This window comes from Capra hircus, chromosome 15 (genome assembly GCF_001704415.2).
Source record: "Capra hircus breed San Clemente chromosome 15, ASM170441v1, whole genome shotgun sequence".
NCBI lineage: Eukaryota > Metazoa > Chordata > Mammalia > Artiodactyla > Bovidae > Capra > Capra hircus.
In genome coordinates, this window is record NC_030822.1 from 19,511,189 (window position 1) to 19,526,436 (window position 15,248).

General features: G+C 36.2%; 1 protein-coding gene across 1 annotated transcript in view; it reads left to right on the forward strand.

The window, feature by feature from the left end:
• CCDC73 (coiled-coil domain containing 73) overlaps nucleotides 1-15,248 on the forward strand; it is a 110,994-nt gene that overhangs the window by 17,945 nt on the left and 77,801 nt on the right. Inside the window, exons 3-5 of the mRNA XM_005690053.3 lie at nucleotides 9,807-9,878; nucleotides 12,007-12,042; nucleotides 12,899-12,973. Of these exons, the coding sequence (XP_005690110.2) occupies nucleotides 9,807-9,878; nucleotides 12,007-12,042; nucleotides 12,899-12,973 (183 nt within the window). The remainder of the gene's footprint in view (nucleotides 1-9,806; nucleotides 9,879-12,006; nucleotides 12,043-12,898; nucleotides 12,974-15,248) is intronic.

The window sequence follows — 15,248 nt, forward strand, 5'->3', positions numbered from 1 at the left end:
GAAATAGTTTCCTTCTTTTCCTAGTTTGTTGAGTTTTTTTTTTAAATCATGAAAGAGTATTGAATTTTGTCATTTGCTTTTTATTTCATAAGTTGAGATGATTGTGTGCTTTTTTCCCTCTTCAATGTGTTAATGTGGTTAATTGCATTGATTGACTTTTTGTGTGTTGAACTCTTCTCTTATCCCAAGGATAAGTCCTGCTTGGTCATGGTGTATGATCCTTTTAATATACTTCTGAATTCAGTTTGCTAGTGTTTTTTTTTTTTTGAGAAATGTTGCATCACCGTTCTTTAGGGGTAATGGTCTATAGTATTCTTTTTCTGACATGTTTTTTCATCTGGCTTTGGTATCAAGGTCACACTGGCTTGAAAGCATGAGTTAGGAAATATTCCTTCCTTTTTAACTCTTTGAAAAAGTTTGTGGAGGATTGCTGTTAATTCTTCTTTAAATGTTTGATCAGGCTCAGGGCTTTTCTGTGTTGGGTGTTTATTTTTTATTACAGATTCAATCATCTTAATAGTTATAAGCTAAAGCTAAAGTGAAGTCGCTCAGTCATGTCTGACTTTTTGCGACCCCATGGACTGTAACCTCCCAGGCTCCTCCATCCATGGGATTTTCTAGGAAAGAATACTGGATTGGGTTGCCATTTCCTTCTTCAGGAGATCTTCCTGACCCAGGATTGAACCCACGACTCCCACATTGTAGGCAGACACTTTATTGTCTGAGCCATCAGGGAAGTCCTAATAGTTATAGGTCTATTAAATTTTTCTGGTTCTTTGTTATTTGGTAGGTTTTGCATTTCTAGGAATTCTCCATTTCATCTAGGTCACCCAAGTTGTTGGCATACAATTGTTCATAGTACTCTTACCAGTTCAGTTCAGTTCAGTTGCTCAGTCTTATCCGACTCTTTGCGACCCCATGAACTGCAGTACGCCAGGCCTCCCTGTCCATCACCAACTCCTGCAGTTTACCCAAACTCGTGTCCATTGAGTCAGTGATGCATCCAACCATCTCATCCTCTATTGTCCCCTTCTCCTCTTGCCTTTAATCTTTCCCAGCATCAGGGTCTTTTCAAATGAGTCAGCTCTTTGCATCAGGTGGCCAAAGTATTGGAGTTTCAGCTTCAACATCAGTCCTCCCAGTGAACACCCAGGACTGATCTCCTTTAGGATGGACTGGTTGGATCTCCTTGCAGTCCAAAGTACTCTAATAATACTTATTATTTCTGCAGAATCAGTAGTAATGTCCCCATTTTCATTTTTGAAATTTTAGCATTTTCAAAATCTGAGCCTTTTCTTTTTTTCTTAGTCCATCTGTCCTGTGTTTAGTCTCTCAGTCATGTTGAACTCTTTGCAACCCAATGGGCTGAGGCCCTCCAGGCTCCTCTGTCCATGGGGATTCACCAGGCAAGAATACTGGAGTAAGTTGCCATGCCCTCCTCCAGGGAATCTTCCCATCCCAGGGATCAAATCCAGGTCTGCCTCATTGCAGGGAGATTCTTTACCATATGAGTCACCAGGGAAGCCCAGCCCATCTAGGTAAAGATTTGTCAGTTTTGTTAACTTTTCAAAGAACCAATTTTTAATTTCACTGATTTTCTCTATTTTTCTTTCCTAAAATTTTTAAATTTATTTTTGGCTGTATTGGGTCTTTGTTTCTGCGTGGGCTTTTGTCAAGTTGTGGAGAGCAGGGGCTACCCTCTAGTTGTGGTGCACAAGTATCTCACTGCAGTGAATTCTGCTGTGGAGCGTAGGCTCTAGGGCGCGCAGGCTTCAATAGTTGCAGCTCACAGACTCTAGCGCACAGGCTCAGTAGTTGTGCATGTGGTTAGTTGCTCCACGCCATGTGGAATTTTCCCAGATTAGGGATTAAACCCATGTCTCAAACCTGTGTCTCCTCCATTGGCAGGCTGTTTCTTTACCACTGAGCCACCAGGGAAGGCCTCTTTTATTTTTCTATTCTCTATTTTATTTATCTCTGCTCTGATCTTTGTTATTTTCTTTCTCTGGCTAACTTTGGGTTTAGTTTGTTCTTCTCTTTATCAGGTGTAAAGTTAGATTGTTGGTTGTTGATTTGAGATCTTTCTTGTTTTTTAATGTAAGTATTTATAGTTATAAATGTTCCCATTACCGTGTCTTTTGCTGCATCCCATCAGTTTTGGTATGTTGTATTTTTGTTTTCATTTGTCCTTCTTTATTTTCTAATTTTCCTTGTGATTTCTTTAATTACAGTTGTTTAAGAGTGTGTTGTTTAATTTTCACAAATATATGGGTTTTCTAGTTTTCCTCCTGTTACTGATTTCTGACTTCTTCCCATTGTGATCAGAGAGGATACTTTGAATGCAATCAAAATCTATTGCAACTTAATTTGTGGCCTAGCATATGGTCTGTCCTGGAAAAATGTCCAATGTGCACTTGAGAAGAATGTATATTTTGTTTTGGGGTAGAGTGTTCTATTTATGTCTGTTAGATCTAAGTTGTTTACTGTGTTATTCCAGTCTCCCCTCTTTCCTTGATTATTTCTGTCTGGCTATTCTGGTTTTGAGAATGAGGTGTTGAAGTCTTTAGCTGTTATTGTAGAACTATGTATCACTTCAATTCTGTCCATTTTTGCTTCATATATTTTGATGGTCTGTCATTTGGTTCATAAATATTTATGATTGTTGCCTTTTTCCTTATTGAATGTTTTATGAATATATAATGTCTTTCTATGTCTATTGTAACTTTTTATAATTTAAAGTCCACTTTTTTGTTTGGTTGGTTGGTTGTTATTTTGATGGAATATATTTTTCCACTTTTTAATTTTAACATATTTGTGTCTTTAGATCTAAAGTTAGTCTCTTGTAGATAGCATAAAGTTGGATCACATTTTCTATGCATTCTTCCACTGTTTGTCTTTTGATGAGAGACTTTAATTACTGATAAGGAATGACTAACTTCTATCATTTTGTTGTCTGTTTTACATGTAGCTGATAGATTTTTGTCCCTCATTTCCTGATTACCATCATTTTTTGTGTTTAGTTGATTTTTTACAGTGAGATGGTTGAATTCCTTTCTCTTTTCCTTTTGTGTATATTCTCTAGCTATTTCCTTTTTGGTTACCATAGGGATTACAGTTAGCATCTATCATTATAGCACTCTAATTTGATTATGTATCAGGTTAACGTCAATAACATATAAGTACTCTATTCCTTTATAGTTCTAGCTACACCTGTTTCAGTTGTTGATATTGCAGAATTACATCTTTATATATTGTATGCTCAAGAAAATAAACTAGTAGTTTTAAAATGTATTAATCTCTGAATTTTTTTTATAATAATAGCAACTTCATAGATTTTTAACAATATTTATTTATTTGGCTGCACTGGGTCTTAGATGCAACACATAAGATCTTTGTTGCCACATGTGGGATCTTCATTATGGCTTGCAGGATGTTTAGTTGCAGCAGGCAAGATCTAGTTCCCTGACTAGAGATTGAACATAGGCCCCTTGCATTGGGAACATGGAGTCTTAACCACTGGACCACCAGGGAATTCCCTAGAATTACATAGAAAACAAATGTGGAGTTACAAATCAAAGTTACAGTAATACTAGCTTTTAGTCTAATAATTTTTTAAGTATTAGTTTCTTAAATCACATAGAAACAAACAAACAAAAATTGTTAGAGTAATACAAGCTTTTATAAATTTCTCATGTATTTACCTTTATTGAGATTTTTATTTTTTCATATGGAAATAAAGACTTTTTTTTCTTCATATGGAAATAAAGATTTCTATTTCTTCATATGGACTCTTTTGGGTCCTTTCATTTCAACCTGCAGGTCTCCTTTTATCATTTCTTGCAGGGCAGGTCTAATGGGTAATGAATTCTCTCAGCTTTGATCTGAATTTTAGATCATGTAGAGGAAAGGCAATTTACATGAGATGGTGATAAGACTATGCAGTATATTTCCTGAGTCCTTGGAGTATAATACTTTGCTCATTTATCCAAAGTAAGAAAATGTCCAAGATTGGGATATCAGTAGCCAGTTTCATGTGGTAAGCTCTAACAGATGTGTGTGGTGAAAGCCAATGAGTGTAGGAGTGTGGACTTTCATAGTCTTGAGCATTAGATATGACCTTCTTGGTCATGGCAGTTCAAGAATGTCAGATTTAAGATGCCATTAACTTTCTACTTTCCTTCAAGATTGGAAATGATTGGGACAATGAAATATCCAAATAAATGACAAGACTTTGCAAAATTCTCTAATAACAGGTCCAGTAGAAAGTGCCTCTGTTACGGGAAATACTCATGCTGGGAGCACAAAATCAAGTAATTTTTTCTTGCTTTCATAATTATAGCTCTCTCTCAAGAAAAAGTTTCAATCCATCCACAAAAGTAGTAAGCAATGATCAGAACACATTCAGAAGCCTTTGTAAGGGTTAATTTTAGGAAATTCTTTTGGACATGTTCAGTGAGGGGTCCTGAATCTTGGGTTTAGAAGGATAACAGTTTTACTAGGATTGTGAGGGAGACATAGGATTTGCACCAGAGACATCCTCAAAAATCTTATTAAAATTACCCCACCAATGCTACTTGAATATAGTTTTTAATATGTCCTTGTTCCGATGGGTAATTTCTTGTAAATGTGTGCAGAGTTCCATTGAGGTTCTCTGGTGCCACCAAGTGTCTGTCCTGAAAGTGTCAGGGATTCTCTTATATTTTACAACCATGTATTCTTTTCAGACTCTGGAGCCAGTTGTGGACATTCCAGAATAGCGTTGTTTGTTGTTGTTGTTTTTTATCTCCAGGAAGATTTAGCTCTTTAGAGTATCATTGACCCGGAAGCTAACTGAGGGCTGCCTGTGTGTCATAAAGATAAACTGGGATATTTCCTTTATGCTTTATTATCCTGTATAGTGTGGTTTCAGGATAGCCACCTCTTTAAGAAGCTTACTTCCTAAAGTACTTTAGAGTACTTAATAACTGTTGTTCATTTTAATTGGTAATCCTATTGAGGTTAGAAACTCTCACTGTTTTTACAGTATTACAAAATCATGGACTACTTCAGATACTATTCCAAATAACCTTGATATTATTGATAGTTTTATGTTAACTCTGTTATCTCTTGACACTTGGCAGACTCTGCTGAGTGGGTCAGTACTGTCATCTGGACTGGTTTTACCTCTGGTAAAGAGTCTTGTTTTAGGGATCAGTTGAGACTCTTATAGTACATCTTACCTGATAGTTGCCATTTTAGTTTCAGAAAATGATATATCAACAGATAAGACCTGGGTTCAATCCCTGGGTTGGGAAGATCCCTTGGAGGAGGGCATGGCAACCCACTCCAGTATTCTTGCCTGGAGAATCCCTATGAACAGAGAAGCCTGGCAGGCTATAGTCTATGGGGTCGCAGAGTCAGACGTGACTGAACAACTAAGCACGCAATATTAAACCCAGATTTTCTAGGAATTTTTAATAAATCCATTTGAGGCGTAGTGATTGTTTGAACAGAGGCTAGATCTGGTAAAATTCCTCTTCTTTGGGTAACTAGGAAAAGGGTAACAATGTTTAGAGGATAGCACTGAGTTGAAATGTATGAGGGAGAAAGTAATAGAAAATTCATAGGAAGTAAGCCTGCTTGCTGAGAAATGTGTTTTTAGTAAGTGTCCAGGCTTGTTCAGCATATAGAACTATCAAATTTAAATAAGATCCTTAAACCAAGTCAGTAGAAGCTTCTGCTAGTTTGGCTGCTGCTAATACTATCCTTAAATAAGGAGTAGGATTTTGCCAGTGGGTCAAGGGGAAGATTGTAGTAAGCAGTTGGGTCCTGCTGATACTTGTGGTGTTCTGTTAGAGTATTAAGGACTTGTCTGCATTGCTCAGATACAAATAGAAAGAAAGCTTTATGACAATTTGGAGGGCTCTAACTGCAGGTGTGTGTGTGTGTGTGGGGGGGGTGTTGAAAAGTTATTTTTAAATGACAATATTCTTGTTTTCAAGTTCCTAAGGGAAAAGTTCCATTATTGAGGACTGAAATTATCCAATATCTGTAGTAGTCAGTGAAATCTAGACAACTTCCTAATTTTCTCTTAGTAAGCAGTCTTAGAAATTACTGAATGGCTCATATTTGTCAGGAATGATAGATTTACCCCTCTTGGGGTAAATTATACCCTAAATAATGTACTTTATTCTTACAAAATACTAAAGTGTTTTTTTTTTTTGAATTTTCATGTCCTTTATGAGTTTAAACAGTAAATAGATAAATGGAGTTAGTCTTAGAGCTCTTTTTATCTTTCAGTTCAGTCGCTTAGTCATGTCCGACTCTTTGCGACCCCATGAATCTCAGCACCCCAGGCCTCCCTGTCCATCACCAACTCCGGGAGTTCACTCAGACTCACGTCCATCGAGTCTGTGATGCCATCCAGCCATCTCATCTTCTGTTGTCCCTTTCTCCTCCTGCCCCCAATCCCTCCCAGCATCAGAGTCTTTTCCAATGAGTCAACTCTTTGCATGAGGTGGCCAAAGTACCGGAGTTTCGGCTTTAGCATCATTCTTTCCAAAGAAATCCGAGGGCTGATCTCCTTCAGAATGGACTGGTTGGATCTCCTTGCAGTCCAAGGGACTCTCAAGAGTCTTCTCCAACACCACAGTTCAAAAGCATCAATTCTTCAGTGCTCAGCTTTCTTCACAGTCCAACTCTCACATCCATACATGAACACTGGAAAAACCATAGCCTTGACTAGATGGACCTTTGTTGGCAAAGTAATGTCTCTGCTTTTGAATATGCTATCTAGGTTGGTCATAACTTTCCTTCCAAGGAGTAAGCGTCTTTTAATTTCGTGGCTGCAATCACCATCTGCAGTGGTTTTGGAGCCCCCCAAAATAAAGTCTGACACTGTTTCCACTGTTTCCCCATCTATTTCCCATGAAGTGATGGGACCAGATGCCTTTAGATCATAGCAAAAACTTGCCTACATATTGAATAAGTGTAGAGTTACTGGTCCCTAAATTCTTCAGTAAACCCCTGAGGCATAACTGTTCAGGTAAACTGTTGACTTCTGGGACAAAACAAACAGGTGAAACTGTCTAAAGGTACACAATAGAAAGCAGAACACACAAATATATAATAGTAAAATATATAGATTCAGGAGGCCCTGAAGATAAAATAGTATTTGGGCTCAGTACTATCATGAGTTGGGGAAGTGGTTATTTTATTTATGGCCTTAAGGTCTTGAACAAATGTTCACCCTTTGGGTTCTTGAATGGGAAACAGTAATGTTTTAACACCAGTATGGGTATGATTTGGAGAAGGCAATGGCAACCCACTCTAGTACTCTTGCCTGGCAAATCCCATGTACGGAGGAGCCTGGTGGGCTGCAGTTCATGGGGTGGCTAGGAGTCAGATACGACTGAGCGACTTCACTTCCACTTTTTGCTTTCATGCATTAGAGAAGGAAATGGCAGCCCACTCTAGTGTTCTTGCCTGGAGAATCCCAGGGACGGGGGAGCCTGGTGGGCTGCCACCTCTGGGGTCACACAGAGTCGGACATGACTGAAGTGACTTAGCAGTAGCAGCATGGGTATGATTTGGCTTCTCAGGTGGCTCAGTGATAAAGAATTTGCCTGCCTAACAGTAGATGCAGGTTCAATCCTTGGGTCAAAAAGATCCTGGAGAAGGAAATAGCAATCCACTCCAGTATTCTTGCTTGAGAAATCACATAGACAGAGGAGCTTTTTGGGCTACAGTCCAAGGGGTCACAGAGTCAGGCATGACTTAGCAACTGAGCATGCACATGGAAATCTCCTATTTCTAGATTTACAGCTATTCGCAAAAAGTGGGGAGAGAGCTGGAGTTCACACCTACTTCATAATCTTCTCCTCAAAGTACTTGTCCCTGATGTTTCCTATAAATTCATTCTTTCCTTTTTGCAGCAGTAGATAGAGTCTAATAAACTGGGTAGTAGCCTCTGAAAAGTTTTGTTTGATATCTACAGGTTTTCTAAATGCCTAATTTTGGGGTAATTCCCTGGTGGTCCAGATGGAGAAGGCAATGGCAATCCACTGCAGTACTCTTGTCTGGAAAATCCCATGGACAGAGGAGCCTGGTAGGCTTCAGTCCATGGGGTCATGAAGAGTCAGACACGACTGAGCGACTTCACTTTTACTTTTCACTTTCATCCATTGGAGAAGGAAATGGCAGCCCACTCCAGTGTTCTTGCCTGGAGAATCCCAGGGACAGGGAAGCCTGGTAGGCTGCCGTCTATGGGGTCGCACAGAGTCGGACACGACTGAAGTGACTTAGCAGTAGCAGCTGGTTGTCCAATGGTTAGGACTTGGTGCTTTCACTGCTGGGGCCCAGACTGAATCCCTGGTCAGGGAATTAAGATCCTCCAAGCCACATGGTTTGGCCAAAAAAAATTTTTAATGTCTGGTTTCCTGTGCAGTTTGAAGACTCTTGAGAGTCCCTTGGACTGCAAGGAGATCCAACCAGTCCATTCTGAAGGAGATCAACCCTGGGATTTCTTTGGAAGGAATGATGCTAAAGCTGAAGCTCCAGTACTTTGGCCACCTCATGCGAAGGGTTGACTCATTGGAAAAGACTCTGATGCTGGGAGGGATTGGGGGCAGGAGGAGAAGGGGACAACCGAGGATGAGACGGCTGGATGGCATCACAGACTCGATGGACATGGGTCTGAGTGAACTCCGGGAGATGGTGATGGACAGGGAGGCCTGGCGTGCTGCGATTCATGGGGTCGCAAAGAGTCGGACATGACTGAGCGACTGAACTGAACTTGGGATTTCTTAAGTCATTCTTGGGATCTTCTAACTTTGCCTTTTCTATTCTTTTTTGCAGCGCAACCAATTGATACAGACCTTGGAAATGGCATATTACTTTTTAAAATTAGTTATGAGAATTAAAATATTTTAAAGTAATTGCTAGCTTCAGAAAAAATAAAAGTTGTATGAGAATAGAAATGTAATCATGATATGCCATGTGGCTTAACATTGAATAAAAATTGCATAGTTACAAGAGTATAAATAGTATTAATATTTGTCACATTTTTTATATAACTCTGTTGAAAGAACAGTGGGAGGACATGTAGGATTTTGGTTGTACAAGAAAGCCAAATTCCCAGCTATCATAATAGATCAGTAGATCATTAAAAAAATTTTTTTTAATTGATAAATCAATGTATATGTAGGACTATGGAATAAAGTAAAAGAAACATTTGAAAGTGGTTGTCAGTTGTAGCTCTAATTTTTTTAATTATAAGAATTATTTGGTAAAGGTAGAAGAAAAATTCATCTTGAATCTAAATGACAGGACACAACTTCAACTAAAAAAAGGTGGACAGGAAAGAAATGGAATCGTGTATACGAATTTTTTAAAGATACCCTGTGGTACTTCTGATTTTGTAAAAAATTATTTTAGTGAGTTTAAAGAATCATATGTTACCATGTAAAAACATTTGTGCTTAGGCAATAAAATCGGGTTTTTTTGAAACTCTTAAAACTAGTCTACCTTGTATTGGACTGTTAATTTTAATAATTTTGATATTTTCTTGAAGAAAACTTTAGAGTGAGCTATATTCAGAGTTTAAAATTTTAAAAAGCAATATGTTTTATCATGAAGAAGCAACTGGAAGCAAAATTATTGTATGCTGAGTTCATGACAGTAAAAAAAATTATAAAAATTGTCGCAAGTTGCATCTTAAGAGCCTAAAATAGTATGTACAATGAAGATGTTTAATTTGTGAATCCATTAAAAATTTAAAATTGAGTTGCTGTAATTTATGTTTTAACTTTCCATAATTTTTAAAATAGGAAACTCTTCAGAATCAAAAGGAAACATTAGCAAAGCAACACAAAGAAGCCATGGCAGTTTTAAAAAAGCAGGTAATTTCTTAAGGATAGAAAAACACTAGTTTTAAATATTGCTCTTTTCCCACTTCTCATGAATATTATGACATGTTGTTCTTCATACTCACTGAAGACAGAAAGTGTGTTATTGGAAGCAGGAAATAAACAAGGTTATTTTGAATCACAACTGATAATACTGTAATGTAGTAGAATGACTTAATTAAGGAGAAAATTATTTTCTTGGAGAGGTGTTTTCATTTGTCCTAAATAAACTATGTAAGTCAATGTGTATTCTTGCTCTTTCTCTCCCTTCTCCACTCTTTCTTTAATTAGCATATCCAGGAGCTTACATTGTCACATTATTCCTTTACCCAGGCAAGAATTTTAACACTGGTGAAAAGCTGAGATGTGAGTAGGGAGATATAAAAGATGAAGAGACATGATTATTATTCACCTCTGTATATTTCAAGTATCAGCAAATGAAAGAAAAATCAGTAGAAAAATAGAAAAAATAAAGGAAAAATATTTCAAAGAAATGAAAAACAACTCCTTCCATTATTTTGAATTCTAAATTCTATAGCTCTTCTTTACTACCTCAAATTTCTCTTCAGTTCCTAGTTATAAAATATAAGTGTAAGAAATGTGCCTAAGAAAACTACACTCTGAAAGTGCTTTTCCTATAGCCATGCCAACATTACCATTTTTTCTTCCTTTTTCCTTCCCTCTTTTTGTTTTTATTATTTCCATACAAGTGTGTATGTTTAGAAAGAAATGCCTAAAAAGAAATAAACCTATATAACCTAAATTACTAGTTGGTTAAGGTTATGGATAATTTACACTGTAGCGTGGATTTGTTTGAGCAGATGGTAAACTTTTTCCTTGTAGCCTGACATTGGCTTTACTTAAGTTTTGGGAGTTTTAATTGAAGGGTAAGGAAACAGAAACCAACTATACAGCATAGTATTCCTTAGGAGAGAGCAAGTCTAAGTCTCTGTTACCACAAGGGACTCTGGGCAAGAAAGAAATCCAGGTATCTGAAGGTTAGAGGAGAAAGTGCTATTGCATTTTTTTTTTTTCTTTTGTGGACATGTGCCTTTTTTTAAAAATATAAATTTATTTATTTTAATTGGAGGTTAATTACTTTACAGTATTGTATTGGTTTTGCCATACATCATCATGAATCCGCCACAGGTATTCACGTGTTCCCCATTTTTTTTTCCTTTAACAAATATTTGTTTCTTCTTTTTTTTTTTTTAAGAAGGGATTCTTGAATGTAAGTGAGATGGAAAATGAGATGGAGAAATGCCAAAGAAGTTTTATTTCTTAACATCTTTGCCTAGTATCCTTGTGTTGCTTGGAATATTTAATTAGTTTTCGTTGACAAGTTCACTTATGTAAGTGAGATGGAAAATGAGATGGAGAAATGCCAAAGAAGTTTTTTTTCTCAACATCTTTGCCTAGTATCCTTGTGTTGCTTGGAATATTTAATTAGTTTTCGTTGACAAGTTCACTTTAGTTTTCCTGTTTTAAAATGTCATTATTTATTTATTAGACTGACACATGCATTTTTAAAAAATTTCAGAAAATACTGTCAGTGCAAATATAAACTATGTCAATTTCATAAAAGTGTGCTTTTAGAAAATGTTATATGTTATTGTTTATGAGTAGATGCAACATACTGAAACATTTAAGAAACTGGGGGAAAAATGTTCAAGGTTGATAGATACTCTGATTGTAAGATTAAATTGTTCATTTACTTTGGTGACTGGCTTTTCCCCCTATTTTATATTTTTATTTATTTTCTCAGTGTAAAAACATAATCAGGTTGTACTTAGTTCAAACCATATAGACATTTCTGTAGTCTCATTGGGCTTCCCAGGCGGCGCTAGTGGTGAAGAACCTGCCTCCTGATGCAGGAGACATAAGAGACACAGGTTCAATTCTTGGGTCAGAGAGATCCCCTGGAGGAGGGCATGGCAACCCACTCCAGTATTCTTGCCTGGATAATCCCACGGACAGAGGAGCCTGGCAAGCTGCAGACCATAGGGTCTCAAAGAGTTGAATACCACCGAGGTGACTTAGCACACAAATAGTCTCATTGACCAGTGTAAATCACTGGTAACATTTCATTTACCTGTATTTTGATTTTTAAAATTCTTATCAGTTGCAAATGAAGATGTGTGCCTTGGAAGAAGAAAAGGTATTTATTAATTTTTTAATAATTTGAAACATAGTTAAATGCTTTTAATGATCAATTGTTCATTATAATGGAAAGGAGCATTGGTAATAAACAGTGGAGACTATTAATTTCCTAAAATTTTAGAAATAGGAAGGATTTATTGGAATCCTGTTACTTCAGCTCTTATCATTTTACAGTTAAGAGTATTGAGGCCTAGTAAGATTTAAATGAATTGCTGAAGCTCCCATTTTGAAGTGGTAAAGTTGAAAGTAGAACCTAGATTTCTTCAGCCTTTAAATTGATGCTCTTTCCACTATACTGCAATGTTTCTATTAAGTATAATATGTTTTTAATGCCTTTTCAATGAAATTACATTCTTTAAAACACAGTAAAATAGCTAATATGTGTTTTTATTATATCAAAATATATCCCATTTTTAACATTTATAGCTATTTTTAGCAAAGACCTTTTAAAAATTTTAAAATAATTATAAATATCTTAAAATTTTAAAAATAATTATAAATATCTCTATTTATAAAACAAATGTAATTGTGTCTTATTAATTAGAATATATTCTAGCTATATGAATTAAATAATTATATAGTGTCCATAAGTTCTCAGGAATGCTCTCCTGATAAAATGATTTACTGTTATGATGAGGTTTTCCATTTCATGATATTTATAATCTTGTATAGGCCTTATTGTAATTTTGTGATATTTTGTAATCACTAGAAATATAGGTTATAGTACAGTTACAAGTTTAAAGTCTGTGAAGTATTTAGTTTCAAGTAGAGATTTTGGTTCTTGAACTCTTGTTTTCTCTGTTAATAATGTCACTTACATTGGAAATTAGTGAAATATAGTTTTTTGCTTAAAGGGAAAATTTCAACTTGCTACAGAAATAAAGGAAAAAGAAATAGAAGGATTGAAGGAAACATTAAAGACATTACAGGTAAAGTAATTTAGTATTGCTTGGTAAGTAACTTGGCATTTTAGCATTGTATCAGTAAAACACCATTAAACATATAATCTAGCAAAGTGAAGCTGACAAAAATTCATGTCATATATAACTTGGTGCTTTTTTTCTGAGAGCTTCTGATTTCAAATTAGTAGGATTTTTGCTTTACTTTTTGTTTTAAAAGGAAATATTAAAATAGCTTTTATTATTTTTAACAGTACTATAATTAGATGTAGTTATTTTAACACTTTATAGACAACACGTTAGGCCTATATATTATAACTGATTTATCTGTGGTCCTTAAAAATTAACATAAATAGCCTTTATTTAGTTATTATTATTTGTAAGTACAAAACTATGTTTATTTTGTGCAAATACAAAGGTAAAGAAATAGCCCTTGCCTTTCAGTTGTTCAGTCTCATAGAGAATACAGAGGTATACAACAAATGATGGTTAATTCAATACATATTTATTAAGGTCTGCTATGTGCTATATGCTTCTCTAAGCACTGGGAATACAGCAGTGAATAAAAGGGACTTTATCCTCTGCCCTTGTGGAGTTTACATTCTAAACTAAATAAAAAGTTAAGTAGAGACTTTTTTGGGAAAAGATATTCATATGATTTCAGAGTACCACTTACAGATAATTATAAAGAGCAAAGTATATTTTCACAATGGAAGGATTCTGATGGTTACTACCTTAATCAGATAATTCATACCATACTATGCATTTGTTTAAGCAGTTGACAAGCTTTCTTCCCTTAGTCTGATTACAGTAAGGACAAGCACTCCTTTTTTCCATATGTTCACCAACAATTCTTATCTCTTGTCTTTTTGATCACAGCCATTCTATTAGGTGTGAGTTAATAACCTCTTTATGAGTTTGATTTTCATTGCCCTGATTATTGTGGTGATGAGCATGTTTTCATATTCCTGTTAGTCATTTGTATGTCTTCCTTTGAGAAAATGTCTATTTAGTTCCTCAACTCATTTTTTAATTGGGTTATTTGGGGGTTTCTGATATTGAGTACGTATGTATGAGTTCCTTCTGTGTTTTGGATGTGTGTGCGTGCGTGCGTGCGTGTGTGTGTGTGTGTGTGTGTGTGTGTGCGTGCGTGCGTGCACATGCTCACTCACTCAGTCATGTCTGACTCTTTGTGGTCCCATGGACTGTAGCCTGCCAGGCTCCTCTGTCCACAGGATTTTTCAGGCAAGAATGCTGGAGCAGCTTGCCATTTCCTACTCCAGGGGATCTTCCTGACCCAGGGATTGAACCCACTTAATCTTGTGTCTCCTGCATTGGCAGGTAGATTCTTTACCATTGTGCCACCTGGGCAGCACCTGTATTTTGGATATTAATCCCTAATCAGATACATGGTTTGCAAATGTTTCTCCCATTGTGTAGGTTGCCTTTTCACTCCGTTGATCATTTCCTTTGCTGTGCGAAAGCTTTTTAGTTTCATGCAGTCCCACTTTTCTATTTTTGTTTTTGTTGCCTGGTCTTTTGGTGTCATATCTAAAAAAATCGTTGCTTAGACTAAGAGAAGCTCCTGTATTTCTTTTTAGTAGTTTTATGGCTTCAGTATTTAAGTCTTTAATCTGTTTTGTGTTGATTTTTGTTTATGGAATGAAATCTTGTGCATTGTTTGAGATATGGGTCCAATTTCCTTGTTCTGTATGTGGATATCCAGTTTTTCCAACACCATTTATTGAAGACTGTCATTTCTCCATTATATGTTCTTGGTGTTCTTGTCAAAGATCAGTTGGCTACAGACATGTGGATTTATTTCTGGGCTTTCTAGTCTGTTCTGTTGGTTGATATGCCTCTTGTTGGTTTTTGTTTTGTTTTGTTTTGTTTTGTCAGTACCATGCTGCTTTGATTACTATAGCTTTGAAATATATTTTGGGATCAGGAAGTATGATGTCTTCAGTTTCATTCATCTTGCTTAAGATTGCTTTGGGCATTTAGGGTCTTTGATGGTTCTACATAAATTTTAGGATTTTTTTTCTATTTCTGTGGAGATTGGCAAAGTGATTTAGATAAGGATTGCACTGAATATGTAGACCACTTTGGGTAATATAGACATTAAGCAATATTAATTTTTCCATCCATGAACACAAGATTCCTTTGCATTTATATTTGTTGTTGTCATTTGCTGTCATGTCCGATTCTTTGTGACCCCATGGACTGCAGCATACCAGGCTTCCCTGTCTTTCACTGTCTCCTGGAGTTTGCTCAAACTCATGCCGATTGAGTTGATGATGCCATT